General features: G+C 37.1%; 2 protein-coding genes across 6 annotated transcripts in view; one reads left to right on the plus strand and one right to left on the minus strand.

Annotated features, from left to right (window-relative positions):
• LOC100447686 (neuroblastoma breakpoint family member 12) overlaps positions 1 to 17,420 on the plus strand; it is a 2,265,351-nt gene that overhangs the window by 2,121,248 nt on the left and 126,683 nt on the right.
• GPR89A (G protein-coupled receptor 89A) overlaps positions 1 to 17,420 on the minus strand; it is a 66,954-nt gene that overhangs the window by 41,623 nt on the left and 7,911 nt on the right. For 3 of the 5 annotated variants that reach the window (XM_009245185.4, XM_054553611.2, XM_054553615.2), the window contains exons 2-7: positions 16,929 to 16,988; positions 14,800 to 14,903; positions 10,077 to 10,183; positions 9,523 to 9,624; positions 2,444 to 2,564; positions 1,510 to 1,590 (exon numbers count right to left, since the gene is read on the minus strand). In XM_009245185.4, coding sequence (XP_009243460.1) covers positions 1,510 to 1,590; positions 2,444 to 2,564; positions 9,523 to 9,624; positions 10,077 to 10,183; positions 14,800 to 14,903; positions 16,929 to 16,988 — 575 coding nt within the window. Of the gene's footprint in view, positions 1 to 1,509; positions 1,591 to 2,443; positions 2,565 to 9,522; positions 9,645 to 10,076; positions 10,184 to 14,799; positions 14,904 to 16,928; positions 16,989 to 17,420 lie in introns of all 5 variants that reach the window. The other 2 variants (XM_024240449.3, XM_063717854.1) reach the window with 2 other exon arrangements.

Below are 17,420 nucleotides of genomic sequence, written 5' to 3' on the forward strand. Positions count from 1 at the left end.
AGACAAATGAGTTTACATCAAAATAAAAAGCTTCTGCACAACAAAGAAAACAATTAACAGAGTGAAGAGACAACCTATGGACTGGGAGAAAATATCTGCAAGCCATATGTCTGATAAGGGGTTAGTATACAAAATACATAAGGACCTCAAACAACTCTACAGAAAGAAAACAAATAACCTGATTTTTAAATGGGCAAGGAACCTGAATAGACATTTCTCAAAAGAAGGCATACTGACCAACAGATATATCAAATAATATTTAACATACTAGCCATTAAGGAATTGCAAACTAAGACACAATGAGATATCACCTCATACCTGTCAGAATGACTATTATCAAAGGGGCAAAAGATAAAGAACGTTGGTGTGGATGCTGAGAAAAGGAAACCCTATTACATTGTTGGTGGAAATATAAATTAGCACAACCACTATGGGAAATAGTGTGGAGGTTCCTAAAAAAACTGAAAATGGAATTGCTATATGATCCAGCAATCCCGCTTCTTAGTATTTACCCAAAAGATCTGAAATCAGTAAAATGTCAAAGAGATATCGGTACATCTATGTTCACTGCAGTATTATTTACAATAGCCAAGTTATGGTATCAATCTATATGTCCAGCAACAGAAAAATGGATAAAGAAAATATGGCATATATATACAACAGAATACTATTCAGCCTTAAGGAAGGAAATTCTTTCATTTGTGATAACTTGAATGTAACTGGAGAACACTATGCTAAGCAAAATGAGTTGGACACAGAAAGACAAATACTGCATGTTCTCACTTATATGCAGAATCTAAAACAGTGAACTCAACAGAAGCAGAGGGTAGAATGATGGTTACCAGAGGCTGGATGGGTGGGAGGAATGGAGACATGATGGTCAAAGGGTACAAAGCTTCAGTTAGACAAGGAGGAATAAGGTTTTTTTTTCTTTGCAACATACTGTACAGCATGATGAATATAATAATAATGTATTGCACATTTCAAAATCACTGAGAGTAAATTTCAAACGTTTTCACCACAAAAAAATAAACATGTGAGGTGATAGATATAATTAGCTTGATTTAATTATTCCACTTTGTATGCCACAAATATAGAAGCATAATTTGTCAATTTACAATTTAAAAAATTAAAAAAATTCTAATAATTTATCTAAGAATGATCTAAATTCAAGAAATGAGATTGAATTTTCTTTCACACAAAACATTAAATCTTTTTAAAAAATTTTTTTATATTTTTAATTTTATTGTTATTTTAAAGGGATGGGGTCTCACTGTGTTACCCAGGCTAGTCTCGAACTTCTGGGCTCAAATGATCCCCCTGTCGTGGCCTCCCAAAGTGCTGGGATCACAGGTGTGAGCCACTGTGTCCAGCCAACACTAAATCTAGTACTTTACCTTATAGTAAAAATGAGTAAGATAAAATTCCCTGCCAGCACCAATCACAGTCAAATTTTCTTGTTGAGAAATTGTAACAGAGTCCAAATGTATTACAGTGTTGATATCTTACCTTTTCTTTTTGCTTATGATCATATCCATGGTTTGCAGCAGTCGCCGTTCCAGGGCTAGAATATCTGTGTCAGTCACATTCCTACAAAAAGCACAAACTGCTAGCAAAATGTTTTGGGGTCCCACTCTTGGGCATGATACAGAGTATCTGGAGACAAACATAGACTTCAACTGTTACCTACTACTTTTTTCTAGAAAATAGTAAAATGACCATAATAAACTAAAATGCCTTTGCTCTCATTTCTTATAGCTAATCCTCTGGGATCTCAGGGAAATGGAATTTACCCAGCTCTCTTACAGTTTTTCTTAGCTTTGATCCAGTGACATTTTTATATATATTTATATATATATATATTTAAATATTTCTATTTTTTATTATACTTTAAGTTCTGGGATACACGTGTAGAACATGCAGGTTTGTTACATAGGTATACACGTGCCATGATGGTTTGCTGCACCCATCAACCTGTCATTTATTTATGAAAGAGTCTCGCTCTGTTGCCGAGGCTGGATTGCAGTGGCGTGATCTCAGCTCAGTGACATTTAGGATGTATGTTTAAGCACACTTTTAACTTGGCATTGTCTTCTACTGTTCTATTAACACTTCTAGGAGGAACTGAACTGCTGAAGTTGGAGTTGGTTTATACTGCTGGTCACTAGAAATGTGCCTTTAAAAAGTGGGAGGGGAGTGGCAGATTGAAATTTGCCATTTAAAAAATAAATGAATGTAGGACAAATAATAAAGGCAAGCAGTACAAGTGATAATACTTATTTAGAAAGATTTCCAGGTCAATGGCCATAGGGACAGAGGAAGAGAAGAATAAAAAGACAGTGTCATAGATCTAATATATAATCTTAAAGATGGTGGCATAATATGACATATGTATTCAAGAAGTAATGGGGCAAAAAAGAAAGGATGCAAAGTGCTCTGTTACCTGAGGAAGTAAGACATGTAAGTGTATGGGCAGTTGACAGCACCAAATCCAGAAAGGAGAGCCATGAGAGTCACTCCAATCACACCAACCCGGCTGATGAGCTGTTCTATGGATAAGATCCCTAAAAACATCAAGGCACATTAATGCCAGGTAATATAGACAAAATGGCTCTCATCTGTACTGCAAAAGAAAACATTATTGAAAACATTAACCATTACACATAACTAACTCATACAAGCCAACTTTTAATTATTAATGTGTAGATGATTTATAATAAATATACTAAAAGTTTACTGATTTTCCTCCTGTCCCATATGCTTCAGAGTGATCTCTTTTATTGAGTGATAGCAGTAAAATAATAACAATTATAAATAACAATCATTGACTGTTTACTCTCGGTAGCATGAATGCTAACAAAGCAAAGTACTTTTAGTAAAAGCATCGGCAAAAAAAAAACTAAGAAAGTAAATCTGCTGGAAAAGTATAAATAGCAGGAACTACTTTGTGCTAGTTATCTTTGATATATATGTATTTCCCCTAAGGTGATACTCTTTCGCTTTTGTCTTATTCTTTTTTGCATCCAATAAACACAGAATTCATCTAATAAATGGGCTACACTTATAGATGAATGAGTAATTCAAAGTAAACACATCAGTTTTGGATTATAAATTGTATCCTAATTATCAATTGTTTCATATCACGTGAGAATGCTGAAAATCAACTTAGCAGTTAAAATAAATACTGCTGGTTGATGTATTTGGGATAAATGAGAGAAAGCAATGCTGAAGAATAACTCAGTAAGTTTGGCATTGCAGAAAAAGAATGGTTTTAATTGGTTTTCACTTTCTATTTCTAGGATAGAATTCACTTCAGCCATCCACTCCTACAGTCAAATGCCAGAGCTATAATTCAGGAATTCTGTCAGCTTCAAAACTGAAAATTCCAGTATTCCTTTTCTGACTACTGGCTTCCGTTCCTAGTCTTTCTCCTTTATTTCCACTACACTTGTTTTAGAGGTCAGTGCAACCTCTGGTCTTCTGCTTCTCCATTCTTCACCTAGCTTGGACTCCAGGCTTGCTGGCTTCAAATTCTCTCACCAGAAGCCTCAATCTCCTACTATCTTCCTTCTGAAGCGCTAATCCTACAAATTCCCAACTCTGGATCAATCTAACACTCTGCCTTCCCTGTGCCCACGTTTTGCTGCCTAAAATTGCTAGAATGTATACTGATTTTGGAGCCATTACAAACGTATGGTCTCCAGTCCTAAGAGAGCTCTCACACTATTGACTAATCCTTATCTTGCCCTTGGTCAGCCATCTCTCTCCATTGTCTTTGGCAGTTACTCTTTATTTTTCCTTTGTCCTTCTCCTTTGCCAATGTCCTTATTATAAAAGACATAGCTATTAGCCATAAACTACCTTCACTCTACTACAAACTACCTTCACTCTACACTATGGTCATGAATTTTCTCCTGGTTGCAAAATTCAACATTTTCCAATATTTGTTTTATGGGCTCTTTTATAACATTGAATATACATCTGCAATCATCCTCCCAGCTTGTCTCTCTTAGAACAAAGTAGCATCCAAAGCTGACTTTTCCACTTGTGCTTCTGATCTTCTCTGGGCCCTGGGAACTGTCTCATCCTTATATGTGAGTTCTGGGATATTGCTAGTGATAATCTTGGTGCTATTTGTTTTTGGTTTTCTGCCAGGGGGGTAAGTAAAGCCAGCTTGCCCCTACGCCACCATCTTGGAACTAGAAGTCACCATACTTTTGATTGTATTCAATCCCTTCCACCTCTTTCAGAGTCTTGTTCCATCATCTGTCTCCTCTCTCGTATATTCAATATTTCCTTCTTTGCTAGTTCTTTCTCTTTAGTTTCAATTCTCTTTTCTATGAGAAATTCTGTTCTTGGCTTTGAGTTCACCTCTAGTTACCAACCCCCATCTATTTCCTCCTTAATAGCCAGGCTTCTTAAAAGAAGTTTATAGTTATTGTCACCTTTTCTTCACCTCCAGTTCATTCCTTAACTGACTGCAATCCAGCTTTCTTCCCATTCTTCTATATTGAATGAAATCACTTTCACTAATAATTGTAATGGCAATATAATAGGTAATATTCATCAAGCACCTACTATGACTAGGCACTCTTCTAAGCATTTCACATGTTCTAATTCATTTAACCCTCATAACAATCCTATGAGGTGGGTATTATTGAAAACCTAATTTTACAGATGAAGAAATGGAGGCACAGAGACGTTAAGTAACTTAGTTAAGGCCACACAGATAAAAGGGGCAGAGTCAGGACTCAAGTGCAGTCTAGCTCCAGAGTCTAGGCTTTAACGACTACGACACTACGGTAGTAAGTTTTCTCCTGGTTGCAAAATTCAACATTTTCCAATCCTCGTTTTATTGGCTCTTTTATGACATTGAATCATTTTTGTTTAAAATTATTTTATCTTCTTGGCTTCCACAACACCATTTCCCTAGGTTTTCCCTTTTACTTCTCTAATTGCTTTTTCTTGGTTACTTCTTGCTCTGTCTGGACCACAGTTCTCTCTTTCATTTCAGTATACACATTTTTTGCTTGGGTGATCTCACGAATTTCCCCAGCTTCACCTAATGGCATTTAGTTGATGACTTCTAGTTGTTTAGATTCCTGGAGTCATCTCTATGAGGACTGATACACGTACAACTTTTCCCTAAGCTCCCGATTTGTACATCCAATTGCTTATTTAACATCACCTGGATATGCATAGGTAACTCAAATTCAGCATATACCAAACTAAAATTATCTTTCCCCTCAACTTGTTCCTTCTTCTGCATTACCTGTCTTAGAAAATGACATAATCACCATAATAATAAAATCTATACACTATACGATTACTCTCCATTCTATCTCTTGCCTTTCCTTGAATACACCAAGGTCTTTCTGCCTCAGGGCTTTACGTGATGTCTCTTGTGCCTTCTTGCTGAGTCTTCCTTTGGTCTTGTCCTTTAAATCTCAGCTTAAATATCACTGTCTCAGAAAGTGTGGATCTAACTATTTGCACTACATTATCGGCATTTTTCTCTATCACAGAACCTGTTCACTCTTTGATGACAATGATCACAATTGGCAATTATTTATTTATATATTTACCTCTTTATTGTCTAGTTCCATCCACAAGACTATAAATTTCAGGGGGGCAGAAACCAAGTTTGTTTTGTTTGTGCTCCAGTGCTTAATTTATATAAAGTAGATGCTCAATAAATATTTGTGTAATGCTAAATGAACGAATAAATCCTCACCTAAATTCTGTTGATTCTACTTGCCGTATACCTCTTGAATTTGCAACCGCTTTACAAGAAGACATCATTTCTTATTGATCTTTGTTTTCCTTACTGCCTGGCACATATGAGGTGTTCAACAAATGTTTGTTGACTATAATATCACTCAATAACATAAAAAATCCAAGAGATTAATATGGGTTATTAAATTTGAAAAACTGAAAAAATTCCCCCTCTACCTTTATTCCTTTTAACATGGTGTCTTTGTCCTTTTATTACATATCTTTTTCTGGTTTAAAGTACTTTGTAGATACTATTTACTTAATCTCAGCAATTCTATGAAGTCAGAGTCAGTCATCATTATCCCCATTTACCAGTTAATACATGGAAAGTCAGATGAATAAGAAGACTAGCAGAAGATCATCTCACCTTTGCCACCTGCTCACACAGATTCCTTACAGTCTTTTGTAATCTCTCTTACTCTTTCCCACTAAGGACATTCCAAGATTGGTTCAGACACCGCACAAGAAGTACTTTTACAGATTTTTTTTTCATTATACGAAAGGATTGGTCTTATCTTTTTTTTTTTGAGAGTCTCGCTCTGTTGCCCAGGCTGGAGGGGAGTGGCACGATCTCAGCTCACTGCAACCTCAGCCTCCTGGGTTTAAGCAATTCTTGTGTCTCCGGCCTTTGGGGAGTAGCTGGGATTACAGGCATGTGCCACCATGCCTGGCTAATTTTTCTATTTTTAGTACAGACGGGGTTTTGTCATGTTGGCCAGGCTGGTCTCTAACTCCTGGCCTCAAGTGATCTCCCTGCCTTGGCCTCCCAAAGTGCTGGGATTATAGGGGTGAGCCAACCTGCCCAGCCCATTTTTTTGTGGTCTCCATAGCAATAAACAACCACACTGGTTGTTGGGACAGTCCTGGGAAAGCTCTAAGAAGGCAGTGCAAGGCTGGTCGCCTCTCAGCTACCACCTAAACTTTTCTTCCTCCTTACTTACCTTAGAGGGTTAAATAAATTAAGATACCTGAACATTCAGGCATAAAACTGTAATGCCTATTGGAGTACAATGGAAACAATAAAACAAACTATCTCCCTGGCTTTCTCCCTCAGTGTCCTTTTCAGGGTAATCCCATAGAATTTAGAAAAAGGGGTGGATGAAAGGACAATAGATACAATGGCCTTCATCTTCCCTCTGGTGTGGCCTGGCTGCACTGGTCATGTGAGCTGAATGCACACAGGAGAAAGCTGGAGAAAGGTGTCAGAGTTGGGTCTTTGTAGTGCATGTGAGCCTGTATTTGCCCTGTCAGCAGCCCTGGGGGCCTTTTCTAACTCTTCTCTCTGACTTCTACCATCACAGATAAATGCGTCTGTCTGTGGGTTTCTTTGAAATAGGTTTATATGAGAACTATACTACCAGGACTCTTTAGTGCAAGTCTTTCCCTTCGTTGACCATTGACATAGGCATGCTGATCACATTAGCATTTCCTAAATTCCTATCCAGAGTGTTAAAGTAGTAAACTCATCTACCACTTTGGAGAGACTCAATTTTCTTCCATTCAATGATTCAAAGAACATGTATTAAACACTTATTATGTGTTAATTTCCACACTAGGCACTAGGGATACAAAGACAAATAACATGTAGTTTTCTGACCTGAGGGAGCCCATAGGTTGATGAGGAAGTTGGAAAAGGAAACATGAAATTTTAAGTTTTATAGATGATATAGATACCTTGAGGTGGGAGCCATTAATATCTCCTAATGATGGCCACGAAAATCTTCCTAAAGGAATTGACAAGAGTTGAATCTAGAAAGGATAAATAGGCATTTTCTAGGTAGACAGGGTTGGTGAAGGATTGTCCAGGCTGATAGAACAGCTCTAGAAACTTGAGGCCGGGTGTGGTGGCTCATACTTGTAATCCCAGCACTTCAGGAAGCTGAGGTGGGTCGATCCCCTGAGCTCAGGAGTTCGAGACCATCCTGAGCAACGTGGAGAAACCCCATCTCTACGAAAAAATACCAAAATTAGCCGGGTATGGTGGCATGCGTTCATAGTCCCCGTTACTCAGGAGGCTGAGGTGGGAGGATCACTTGAGCCTGGGAGTCGGAGGTTGCAGTGAGCCAAGATCATGTCACTGCACTCCAGCCTGGGTGAGAGTGAGACCTGTCTCAAAAAGAAAAAAAAAAAAGAAACTTGAAATAATTTCACAGGACTGGAGAATGCAACATGTATAGAGAGCAGCAGCCAGGTTATGAAAGGTCTCATACGCCACCTAAGAGTTTGAATGTTTTTGGTAGGCTGGTGTTAACTTTTCTGGCCCTTAACATTATTTGAAATTTTGAAACAGTTATTCTTATTTTAAAAATACACAACTATTTATGGTATTGCATATGCTTTTCAAAACTGCATATCTCCTCTGATCTTACTGCAGGAGAGTCTCATAACCTCTCTCTCCCGAAATTCCTGCTATAGGCAATGAGTATACATGGAAGGGTGTGTGGGAGGTATAGAAGATTCTATAATAGACACTGGCTCATTCAACATTAATTCCAAAATCCTTTTCTAGCATTTGTTTTGGTACTACAGAGTTTAGAAAGCCAAAAGCCCCTTCTCAGACTTCCTTGAGGCTAAGGTTTTAAATATTACCTAGGTTTCACCAAAAAACCAGGCCCATGTGAGGCCTCAGATGCAGAAATGAACAATGTAAGGGTGGTGATAGCACTTAGGACCTCAAACAGCTGGGACTGAGGTCCCTGATGTCATAGACCCTGAGTGGCAGGTGATGACTTCAGTGAGGTTTTCTAGTTTAGTATTGTGGCATAGTTGGGTATTTCTCTTCACTATATAGCAGTTAAGCTTTGCATCCCTACTTTCCTAGAAAGTCTATAAATTGCCTGATACTGTATAATTAATCACTTTCTGCTTTAAATTAGTTACAGTAGATTATGTTTTCTGCAATAAGAAACCTAATAATAGGTATGGCAGGATAGTGAATAGAGGTATATATATATTTTTAAAAAGGTTCCAGCATGAAACCTGTAGTATATTTATTACAGATGGGCTCTCTAATCTTTTTAGATAGATTCTCTAATCTTTTTAGATAGATTCATACATACTTCTGAAATAGTTCTGGAAGGACTTGTTAGCTGAGGTACTTTTGTTCACTGTTTTTAGCTTAAAAATTAGGGCTCTGCCAAATTTCTTGTTTTAAAATAAACTTTTTTTGTTAGAGGGGAGACACCGATTCTTGGGAAGCTTTTCTTTATCTACTAATTGTGGGTGTTTTTTGTCACCTTTCCACAAATACATATGCTTCCCTAATGCATCTTTATCATCACTTAAGCAGTGGCCGTTTACCTTTTGGGTCGCAGACCCAAATCTGTGACCCAAATCTGATAAAAGTTTAATGATACCTTACCTCCAAATACACATACAAATATATTCCTGTAGTTCCATATACAATATGAGTTAGACACCGTTCTCTTTCCTTATACCCTTTAAGTATATTCAGTAAATGAAGGTGAAAAATTCCTACTCTAGAATGATAGAAGTGAGGTCCAAAACCAGCATTAGTTATCTCTTAGAATGAAGGAGAAAATGTGGTTCAAAATCAGACATTTTTCAGAGAAATAGCTTGCTATCCTCCTCAATCAGAAAAAATTTTTTCCAAATCCCAAGAACCTGTGAATTAATAAATTATTTCCCCAATTAAATTTTTTCCCCCAAGAAATTTATTTTTTTTGAAATCAGAAAATTAAACAAACCTTCTCCCCCCACTTCCTCTGCCCTCCCATATATACTCACCATGTTTTGGGCTGAGAATGGGAAAGGGATCTCCTAGTTTCCAGAAGAAATACATAAAGGTCAGCCATAAGAGACAGGAAAAAAGCAGTCGTTGTTTATGCACTGAGACAGAGGAGACAAAACTGTTAGGAAAAACAGATATAGGTTAAAGAGCTTGCTCTATTTAAAAATATAAGATAATGCTAACTAATATTTGGCTGCTAATTCACTTGGCAAATGACTGATGAACAGCATAATTTTTAGTGAAAGCATCCTTACCATCATAAGAGAAATTTAGCTGAATTTAAGATGTGGGATGAATTAAAGGAGACATTATTAATAGGTAGAAAAATAAAGCTGTGGCAGAACAAATAACCTAATCATTCATTCAATATTTATTTTGTGCCAATTCATTCAATATTTATTTTATATTTATTTTTAAGATGTTGTGTGTGAGCTATCCTCAAATAGCGGTAGCTACTGAAAGTTAATGTAGAAATGAAGCTATCCACAATCTAAGTCCCCTCAAATACTCATCTCAATCTATATGCTGACTGAGAGGGTAAAATACTTACGTAGTCGGATATTGCTCACAATAAAATAGCCAATGTAAAAAGGCACCATGAAAACCAGGATCAGCAGAATTACACACAGGTTCATTTTCCAGTGAAAATAACGGGAGCTGAAATAAATGTCAAAGACTGTCACTGGGAGGAAGAGAGGGCAGCAACTTTCTTTCTCTTTAGTCTTCCAAAGGGTCCTTTTGCTCTTTGGACTCAATATTGAATATATCCTATCTAATCAGCCTACTAGGCTCTTATAATCTACTCATTTGTAGAGATTAAAAAATACAAATTTTTGAAAGGTATATATGACCATCTTAACCTCTTAAGAATTTCATATATTAAAATAAGAATGTTTATGTTTTTGATATATTCATAGGCAACATATACCATTAACATGTATCAACATATGCCATTGCTGGTAGAATGACTATTGTTTTACCCACCCCTAGGAATCTCATTCCAGTGTAAGAATTAAAGGAAAATAAATGTTAACAGTAATATATGTTATACTCAAAAATATTTCTTTTGTACTCTTGATATAAACACCTGATTTGCATGAATTACTTTTATTAGTTTATAAGATGTATTTTATTTATTAAAACTTTTTGTTAGCACTTTTTATAACAGTTTTAATGAGATATAATTTACCTATTTAAAGTATACAATTCAATGGTTTTTGTATACTCAGAGTTGTGCAACCATCACCTAAATCAATTTTACAACTTTTTCATTACGCCGTAAAGAAACCCTGTACCCATTAGCAGTCACTCCCTGTTTCTCCCCAATCTCCTCAGCTCTAGGAAACCACCAATATACTTTCTGTTTCTAGGAAACCACCAATATATAATCTTTTGTGACTGCCTTCTTTTACTTACCATAATGTTTGCAAGGTTCATCCATGTTGTAGTAGCTATCAGTAATTCCTTTTATGGTTGAACAATATTCATCCCATTATACGGATATATTATATTTTGTTTCTGCATTCATTAATTGAAGACATTTGGGTTGTTTTTAGCTATTATAAATAGAGATGCTATGAATGTGTGTGTGTACATTTTGGTGTGGACATATGTTTTCATTTCTCTTTAGGTAGAAATGGAGTATAATTGTTGGGTCATATGATAAATCTATATTTAATCTTTTAGGCGCTCCCACTGTTTCCCAGTGTGGCTGCATCATTTTACATTTTCCTCAGGAGTGTATGAGAGTTCCAATTTCTCCTCAGCCTCACCAACACTTGCTATTTTCTTTTTTTTTTTGGTTATAGCCATTTTAGTTGGTGTGAAGTGGTATCTCACTGTGGTTTTGATTTGCATTTCCTTGATGGCTAATGGTATTGGGCATCTATTCATATGTGCTTACTGGCCATTTGTATATCATCTTTGGAGAAATGCCTATTCAGATCCTTTATTCATTTTTTAATTGTATTATATTATTAAACTATAAGAATTCTTTATATATTCTAGATACGAGTCCCAGTCCATTATCAGATAGGTAATTTATAAAAATTTTATCTTGTTCTTGGAATGTTGTTTCACTTTCTTGATGGTGTCCTTTGTATTTAAACTTACTTAAGCCTTGTTTCAAAAAAGGCCTAAGTGGTTAAATGGCTTACAAAGATAAATAAAATACAGGATGATGAAATGAACTATAAGGAAATATGAACAACAATGGTAACAGATAGGTAAAATATTGGGCCAAGCCTGATGGCTATTATTATAAAATAGAATTCTAGAAAGTTGCTATGGGTAGGTCATAAATTTAGCTTTAAGTTTTCCAATGGTCAATGTGAAATAAAAAATTTGATCAGTTAGAGATAAAATCATCATGTCTGTAAGAAAATAAAAATTAATTCCTCAAAGGAAGCATAATTATCATTTATTGTTACTGAATTATTACCAAGATTACAATGAAATTTCTTCAAAGATTTCATAAAGAAAATGCAAAGGCAATTAACAGTGTCATCAACAACATCCTTTCAAGAGAAACACCAGTTTCAGAGGGCTGTTTCTTACTGTTCCTTCCTTAGTGCAGATGGCAGGCATCACGAAACAAAGAGCCATTAAGTAAAAGCTACCCTACAGGGAGTGAATACCATTTAGACTAGATACATCGACAGCTTTTTGCTCCTCTAGGTTAACCTACTTTAGCACATTTAGAGAAAGAAACAAGCTAGACATCCTCCAGGCAATCCTACATAGTATTTCAGCTAAGCTTCTGAAAGATTTTGGGAGGCAGTGGGTTTGAAACAACAAGTGCAACTTTAACTGGCAGTATGGACTGCCTATTAAAAGTGAACCACATGTTTTAACTAGTCTTTTGAGCTGAGAGTAAAGTGATATTCTCTTGAAAAAACTAAGGATCCCAACAAGATTACATATTTGAATAGGAAGTCACACGATCTCTGCTCAAAGGTGAGTCAAAGGAATATTCTGGCCAAGATTCTCTTTTCAAAACGATTCTGAGTCCAGTCAATGGACAGTTATACATCATCAAGGTTCATATTTGTGTTCCATAATTGAGTGAAACAGCATGAAAAAACAGGTATAACTGAAGATATGTCTCAGACTGAACAAACCCAATCCTCTATATAGCACACAAAGAAAAACCAGATTTTAGCAATGCTACTTCTTATCCTCTTTAACTAATTAAGACATTTAAGAAACATACACCATAGTATGACAGATCTTTCTTACTATATGGGTTATTAACTATAAGCTAAAAGTTGGGGGACATCATCTACCAAAAACAGTAAATATAGCTTTAGAATATCTGAATCCTCTGTATCAATATTTAGATGAGTAGTTGGCAAACTATGGCCTCACAACCACCTGCTTTTACAAATTAAGTTTACTGGAGCATGGCCATGCTCGTTTGTTTATATATTGCCTATGACTGCTTTCGCTCTACAACAGCAGAGCTGAGTACTTGCAATAGAAACCTTCTGGTCCACAGAAGCCTAAAATATTTACTATCTGGCCCTTTACAGAAGAAAGTCTGCTAACCCCTGCTTAAATAGCAGTGAAAGATGCAGGCTGTGATAATAAAATTTAATAACCATTATGTAAAATAATACTTGTCTATTCTCTATAGTCACAGGATCTATATCTAGCTCATCCAAGAAAAGGTTTGGATTATTTTTTATTTATTTATTTTTTTGAGATGGAGTCTTGCTCTGTCGCCCAGGCTGGAGTGCAGTGGCACAATCTCGGCTCACTGCAAGCTCCACCTCCTGGGTTCAGGCCATTCTCCTGCCTCAGCCCCCCGAGTAGCTGGGACTACAGGCGCCCACCACCACACCCAGCTAATTTTTTGTATTTTCAGTAGAGACGGGGTTTCACCATGTTAGCCAGGATGGTCTCGATCTCCTGACCTCGTGATCCACCCACCTCGGCTTCCCAAAGTGCTGGGATTATAGGCGTGAGCCACCGCGCCCAGCCAAGGTTTGGATTATTAAAGTTTAAAAGTAGGAGAATCAGAACATACTTCTATTTTACCATAATACATATTATTCATTGTTCTATCAAGAGACCATTATTATCTACTCTGATTCTCTCTCTCTCTTTTTTTTAAGAGATGGGGTCTCATTGTCTTGTCCAGTGATCACAGCTCACTGCACATCCTCAAACTCCTGGGCTCAAGGGATCCTCCTGCTTCAGCCTCTAGGGTAGCTGGGACTACAGGCATGTACTACCACACTCTGCTAATTTTTTTTTATTTTTTTGTAGAGACAGGGTCTCACTTTGTTGCCCAGGCTGGTCTTGAATCCCTGCACTTAAGTGATCCTCCTGCCTCAGCCTCCCAAAGTGCTAGGATTATAGGCGTGAGCCACTGTGTCTGGCCCCTCTCTCTTTTTTTAACCTTTCAATGTTTTGTGATTAACCATCTGTATAGTAAGTTTTTCTTTTTAATTTAAATTTTGTTTTCAACTCTGATTATCAAAGGATTTGAGAGTACAGTCTCTCTACAAGTCTCAAGTGCCAGGGGTCTATAATGAACTTACCTTGGCACTGAATCCTAACTTTAGAGTGAAAAACTGCTTTACCCCTAAAAGGTTTTTCCAGGTGGTGATAAAAAAGCACAACAAAGTCTGCGTAGCATAGTTGATGAACCCTACATATAAATGCTGGCCTAAAAACATACTCAAGCTTGCAGATTAACAAGCAAGAAATATTTTGGATAGACTGTCTAATAAACTAACAAGTCTATTATTTGGAGGGGAGTAAAGAGTTATTTTTAAAAAGTGTTTTAAGAAACACTTTAAATTCAATCAAACTTGACCATGACTGTAAAATCAATAAAAGTAACTAAGTTAAGTAAGAACTGGAGTTTCAGTCTTTGGAGAGATCATTAAGTAGCTCTGAGGAATTCTAATCTTTTCAGGTAGAGATCAATCAGCAGAACAATGTGAAGGGCTGTTACTGGGATTCAGTCAGTGAGCAGTCCTGGAAAAATAAAGCTTCTAGGAGTGAAGCCTAGACTGCGGCTTCACAGCCTCACTCCAATGAGTTCTTCAGAGTTAATGGTCAGATCTTTTGTTTCCTGGTATCTCATAATCTTTATCAAACCAGCTATTAGGTGGCTGTGACCCATATCTGTTGTGATCATTGCAGTTACCGAGACTGAACTATTAATACAGTTTTTTTTTCAGTTATGAGATCCAAGTAGCTTTTCCACTGTAAAGAATGTAGCACAGAACTCTTCAAGAGGAGTTTTCAGTACTCTTACTCACCTGCTATTCAATACTCCTAAGATTTCAAAGATGATGAGCTCAAACATGGTGCAAGAAAATGCAAACGTCACAGAGAAGATCACCTGTACAACATACTGACGTATCTGTTAAAAGCCAAATAGAGACTAGAAATTATTTCCTTGTTTAAAAACTGAACTGATAACCTCCTTCTGGTTACAAGTCAGAAAACTTATTTTGAGGAAATTCTCAAGTCTTTGGAAGTAGGGCCACCACAGCAACTTGCCTGGAGCTAAAGAAAAAGATCAATATAGGCGGCACTTCTGAATCTTGAGTCACTATTACCAGCATCCTCTTGCGGATGAAGAATTTTGAGGACAAGAAGATGAAGTGACAGGGTCATAGGTAGCACTTAGAATTCCTGATGCACACTGACAAAAAACTGACAGATTCGTATATAATGGTTAATGTTTAAAGGGGTTCTTCAACACTCTGCAGATCCTGGATCAGTTCTGGAGCCTTCCTTGGGAGGTCTTAAAGTATTGGCCAGAAGAAAATCTACAGAATCCCAGGCTCTTTCAGACAATAAACTCCCTGGGAAAGTTTAATGGAGAATATCCTAGAAACGACCCAAATGTAGACTATAACCACTGATCTTATTACTAATTAGGAGAACTAACTAGGAAATGTCCAGTCTAGGGTGGTGATCTTCTGAATCCAAAGCTTAAGATAAAAACAACACCAGCCTTGTGTTGCGGGATGTCAGGGACCCCGAATGGAGGGACCGGCTGAAGCTGCGGCAGAAGAACATAAGTTGTTTCATGGACATTTATTAGTTCCCAAAATTAATACTTTTATAATTTCTTACACCTGTCTTTACTGCAATCTCTGAACATAAATTATGAAGATTTCATGGACATTTATTAGTTCCCCAAATTAATACTTTTATAATTTCTTATGCCTGTCTTACTTTAATCTCTTACTCCCGTCATCTTCGTAAACTGAGGATGTATGTCACCTCAGGACCCTGTGATGATTGCGTTAACTGTACAAATTGTTTGTAAAACATGTGTGTTTGAACAATATGAAATTAGTGCACCCTGAAAAAGAACAGAATAACAGCAATTTTCAGGGAACAAGGAAAGATAACCGTAAGGTCTGACTGCTTGCGGGGCTGGGCAGAATACAGCTATATTTTTCTTCTTGCAGAAAGCGAGTAGGAGAAATACTGCTGAATTCTTTTCCCAGCAAGGAATAACCCTGGGGAAGGAATGCATTCCAGGAGGGAGGTCTATGAATGGCCGCTCTGGGAGTGTCTGTCTTATGTGGTTGAGATAGGACTGAAATACTCCCTGGTCTCCTACAGTACCTTCAGACTTACTAGGACTGGGAAATTCCAGCCTGGTAAATTCAGACTGGTTGTCTGCTCTTGAACGCTGTTTCCTGTTAAAATGTTTATCAAGACAATGCGTGCACAGTGGGACACAGACCCTCATCAGTAATTCTAATTTTTGCCTCTGCCTTGTGATTTTACTGCCCTTTGCAGCATGTGATCTCTGTGACCCACTCCCTATTCATACACCCCCTCCCCTTTTGAAATCCCTAATAAAAACTTGCTGGTTTTGCAGCTCGGAGTCACCATCACAGTCCTACCAATATGTGATGGCACTCCCGGAGGCCCAGCTGTAAAATTTCTCTCTTTGTAATCTTTCTCTTTATTTCTCAGACCGCCCGACACTTAGGGAAAATAAAAAGAACCTACGTTGAAATATTGGGGGCTGGTTCCCCCAATAGCCTTGGGATTTTGGTATTAACTTAAAATATAAGACTTGCAATTCGGGGCCAGATAGACAAATGAAAGGGAACATTTGTGAGACATTATGAATTAAATTCTCTCCTACAGAATAACTATTTGCTATTGGTACATATCCTGATATGACTAAGGCATAACAATCCTTGCTCCTAACTTCTGGGCTATATTTGATTTGCCTTTTTTCCCCCCTTTTAAATCAATTAAGTCTACTTATATTCTCCAATCTAATAGTTATATAGTACTTATTTGGTAAAAGCTTCCTATCTTGGAAATGAACATAATGTTTCTTTAATGGAGACATTTTTCTTGTCAATCTAAATTCATACAGTGTAAGTATGACAAAATGATTTCTTCTCACCTCATAGTCTTTAAACAATTGGCGCATGAAGAAAAGCCACCCAAATCCAAAAAATAGTATCTGGAGGAGAAAGAAGATAGAATGTCAATACATATTTTCTTTTGAGAAGTGTTTTATAGAAACTCTTTTATGATAAAAGGTCTGCTAACTAGACAGTTAACTTATTTCAGGGATTAAAGATATCCACTCTTATAAGACCTACTTATTAAAGCTCATGACATTGGAAATAAATGTTTAAATGCTCTTGGATTTTTGAATCATCCATGTTAAGAGTATGCTTGAAGACAAAAATGGAAGTACATATTTTCCCATAATCTTATGATAATCATTATATGAGTCAGAGAAGTTTGCAAATAGAAAAGTAGTCAGTGGCCAGGCGTGGTGGCTCACACTTGTAATCCCAGCACTTTGGGAGGACAAGGTGGGCAGATCACCTGAGGCCAGGAGTTCAGACCAGTCTGGCCAACATGGCAAAGCCCCGTCTGTACTGAA

This window comes from Pongo abelii, chromosome 1, assembly GCF_028885655.2.
Source record: "Pongo abelii isolate AG06213 chromosome 1, NHGRI_mPonAbe1-v2.0_pri, whole genome shotgun sequence".
NCBI lineage: Eukaryota > Metazoa > Chordata > Mammalia > Primates > Hominidae > Pongo > Pongo abelii.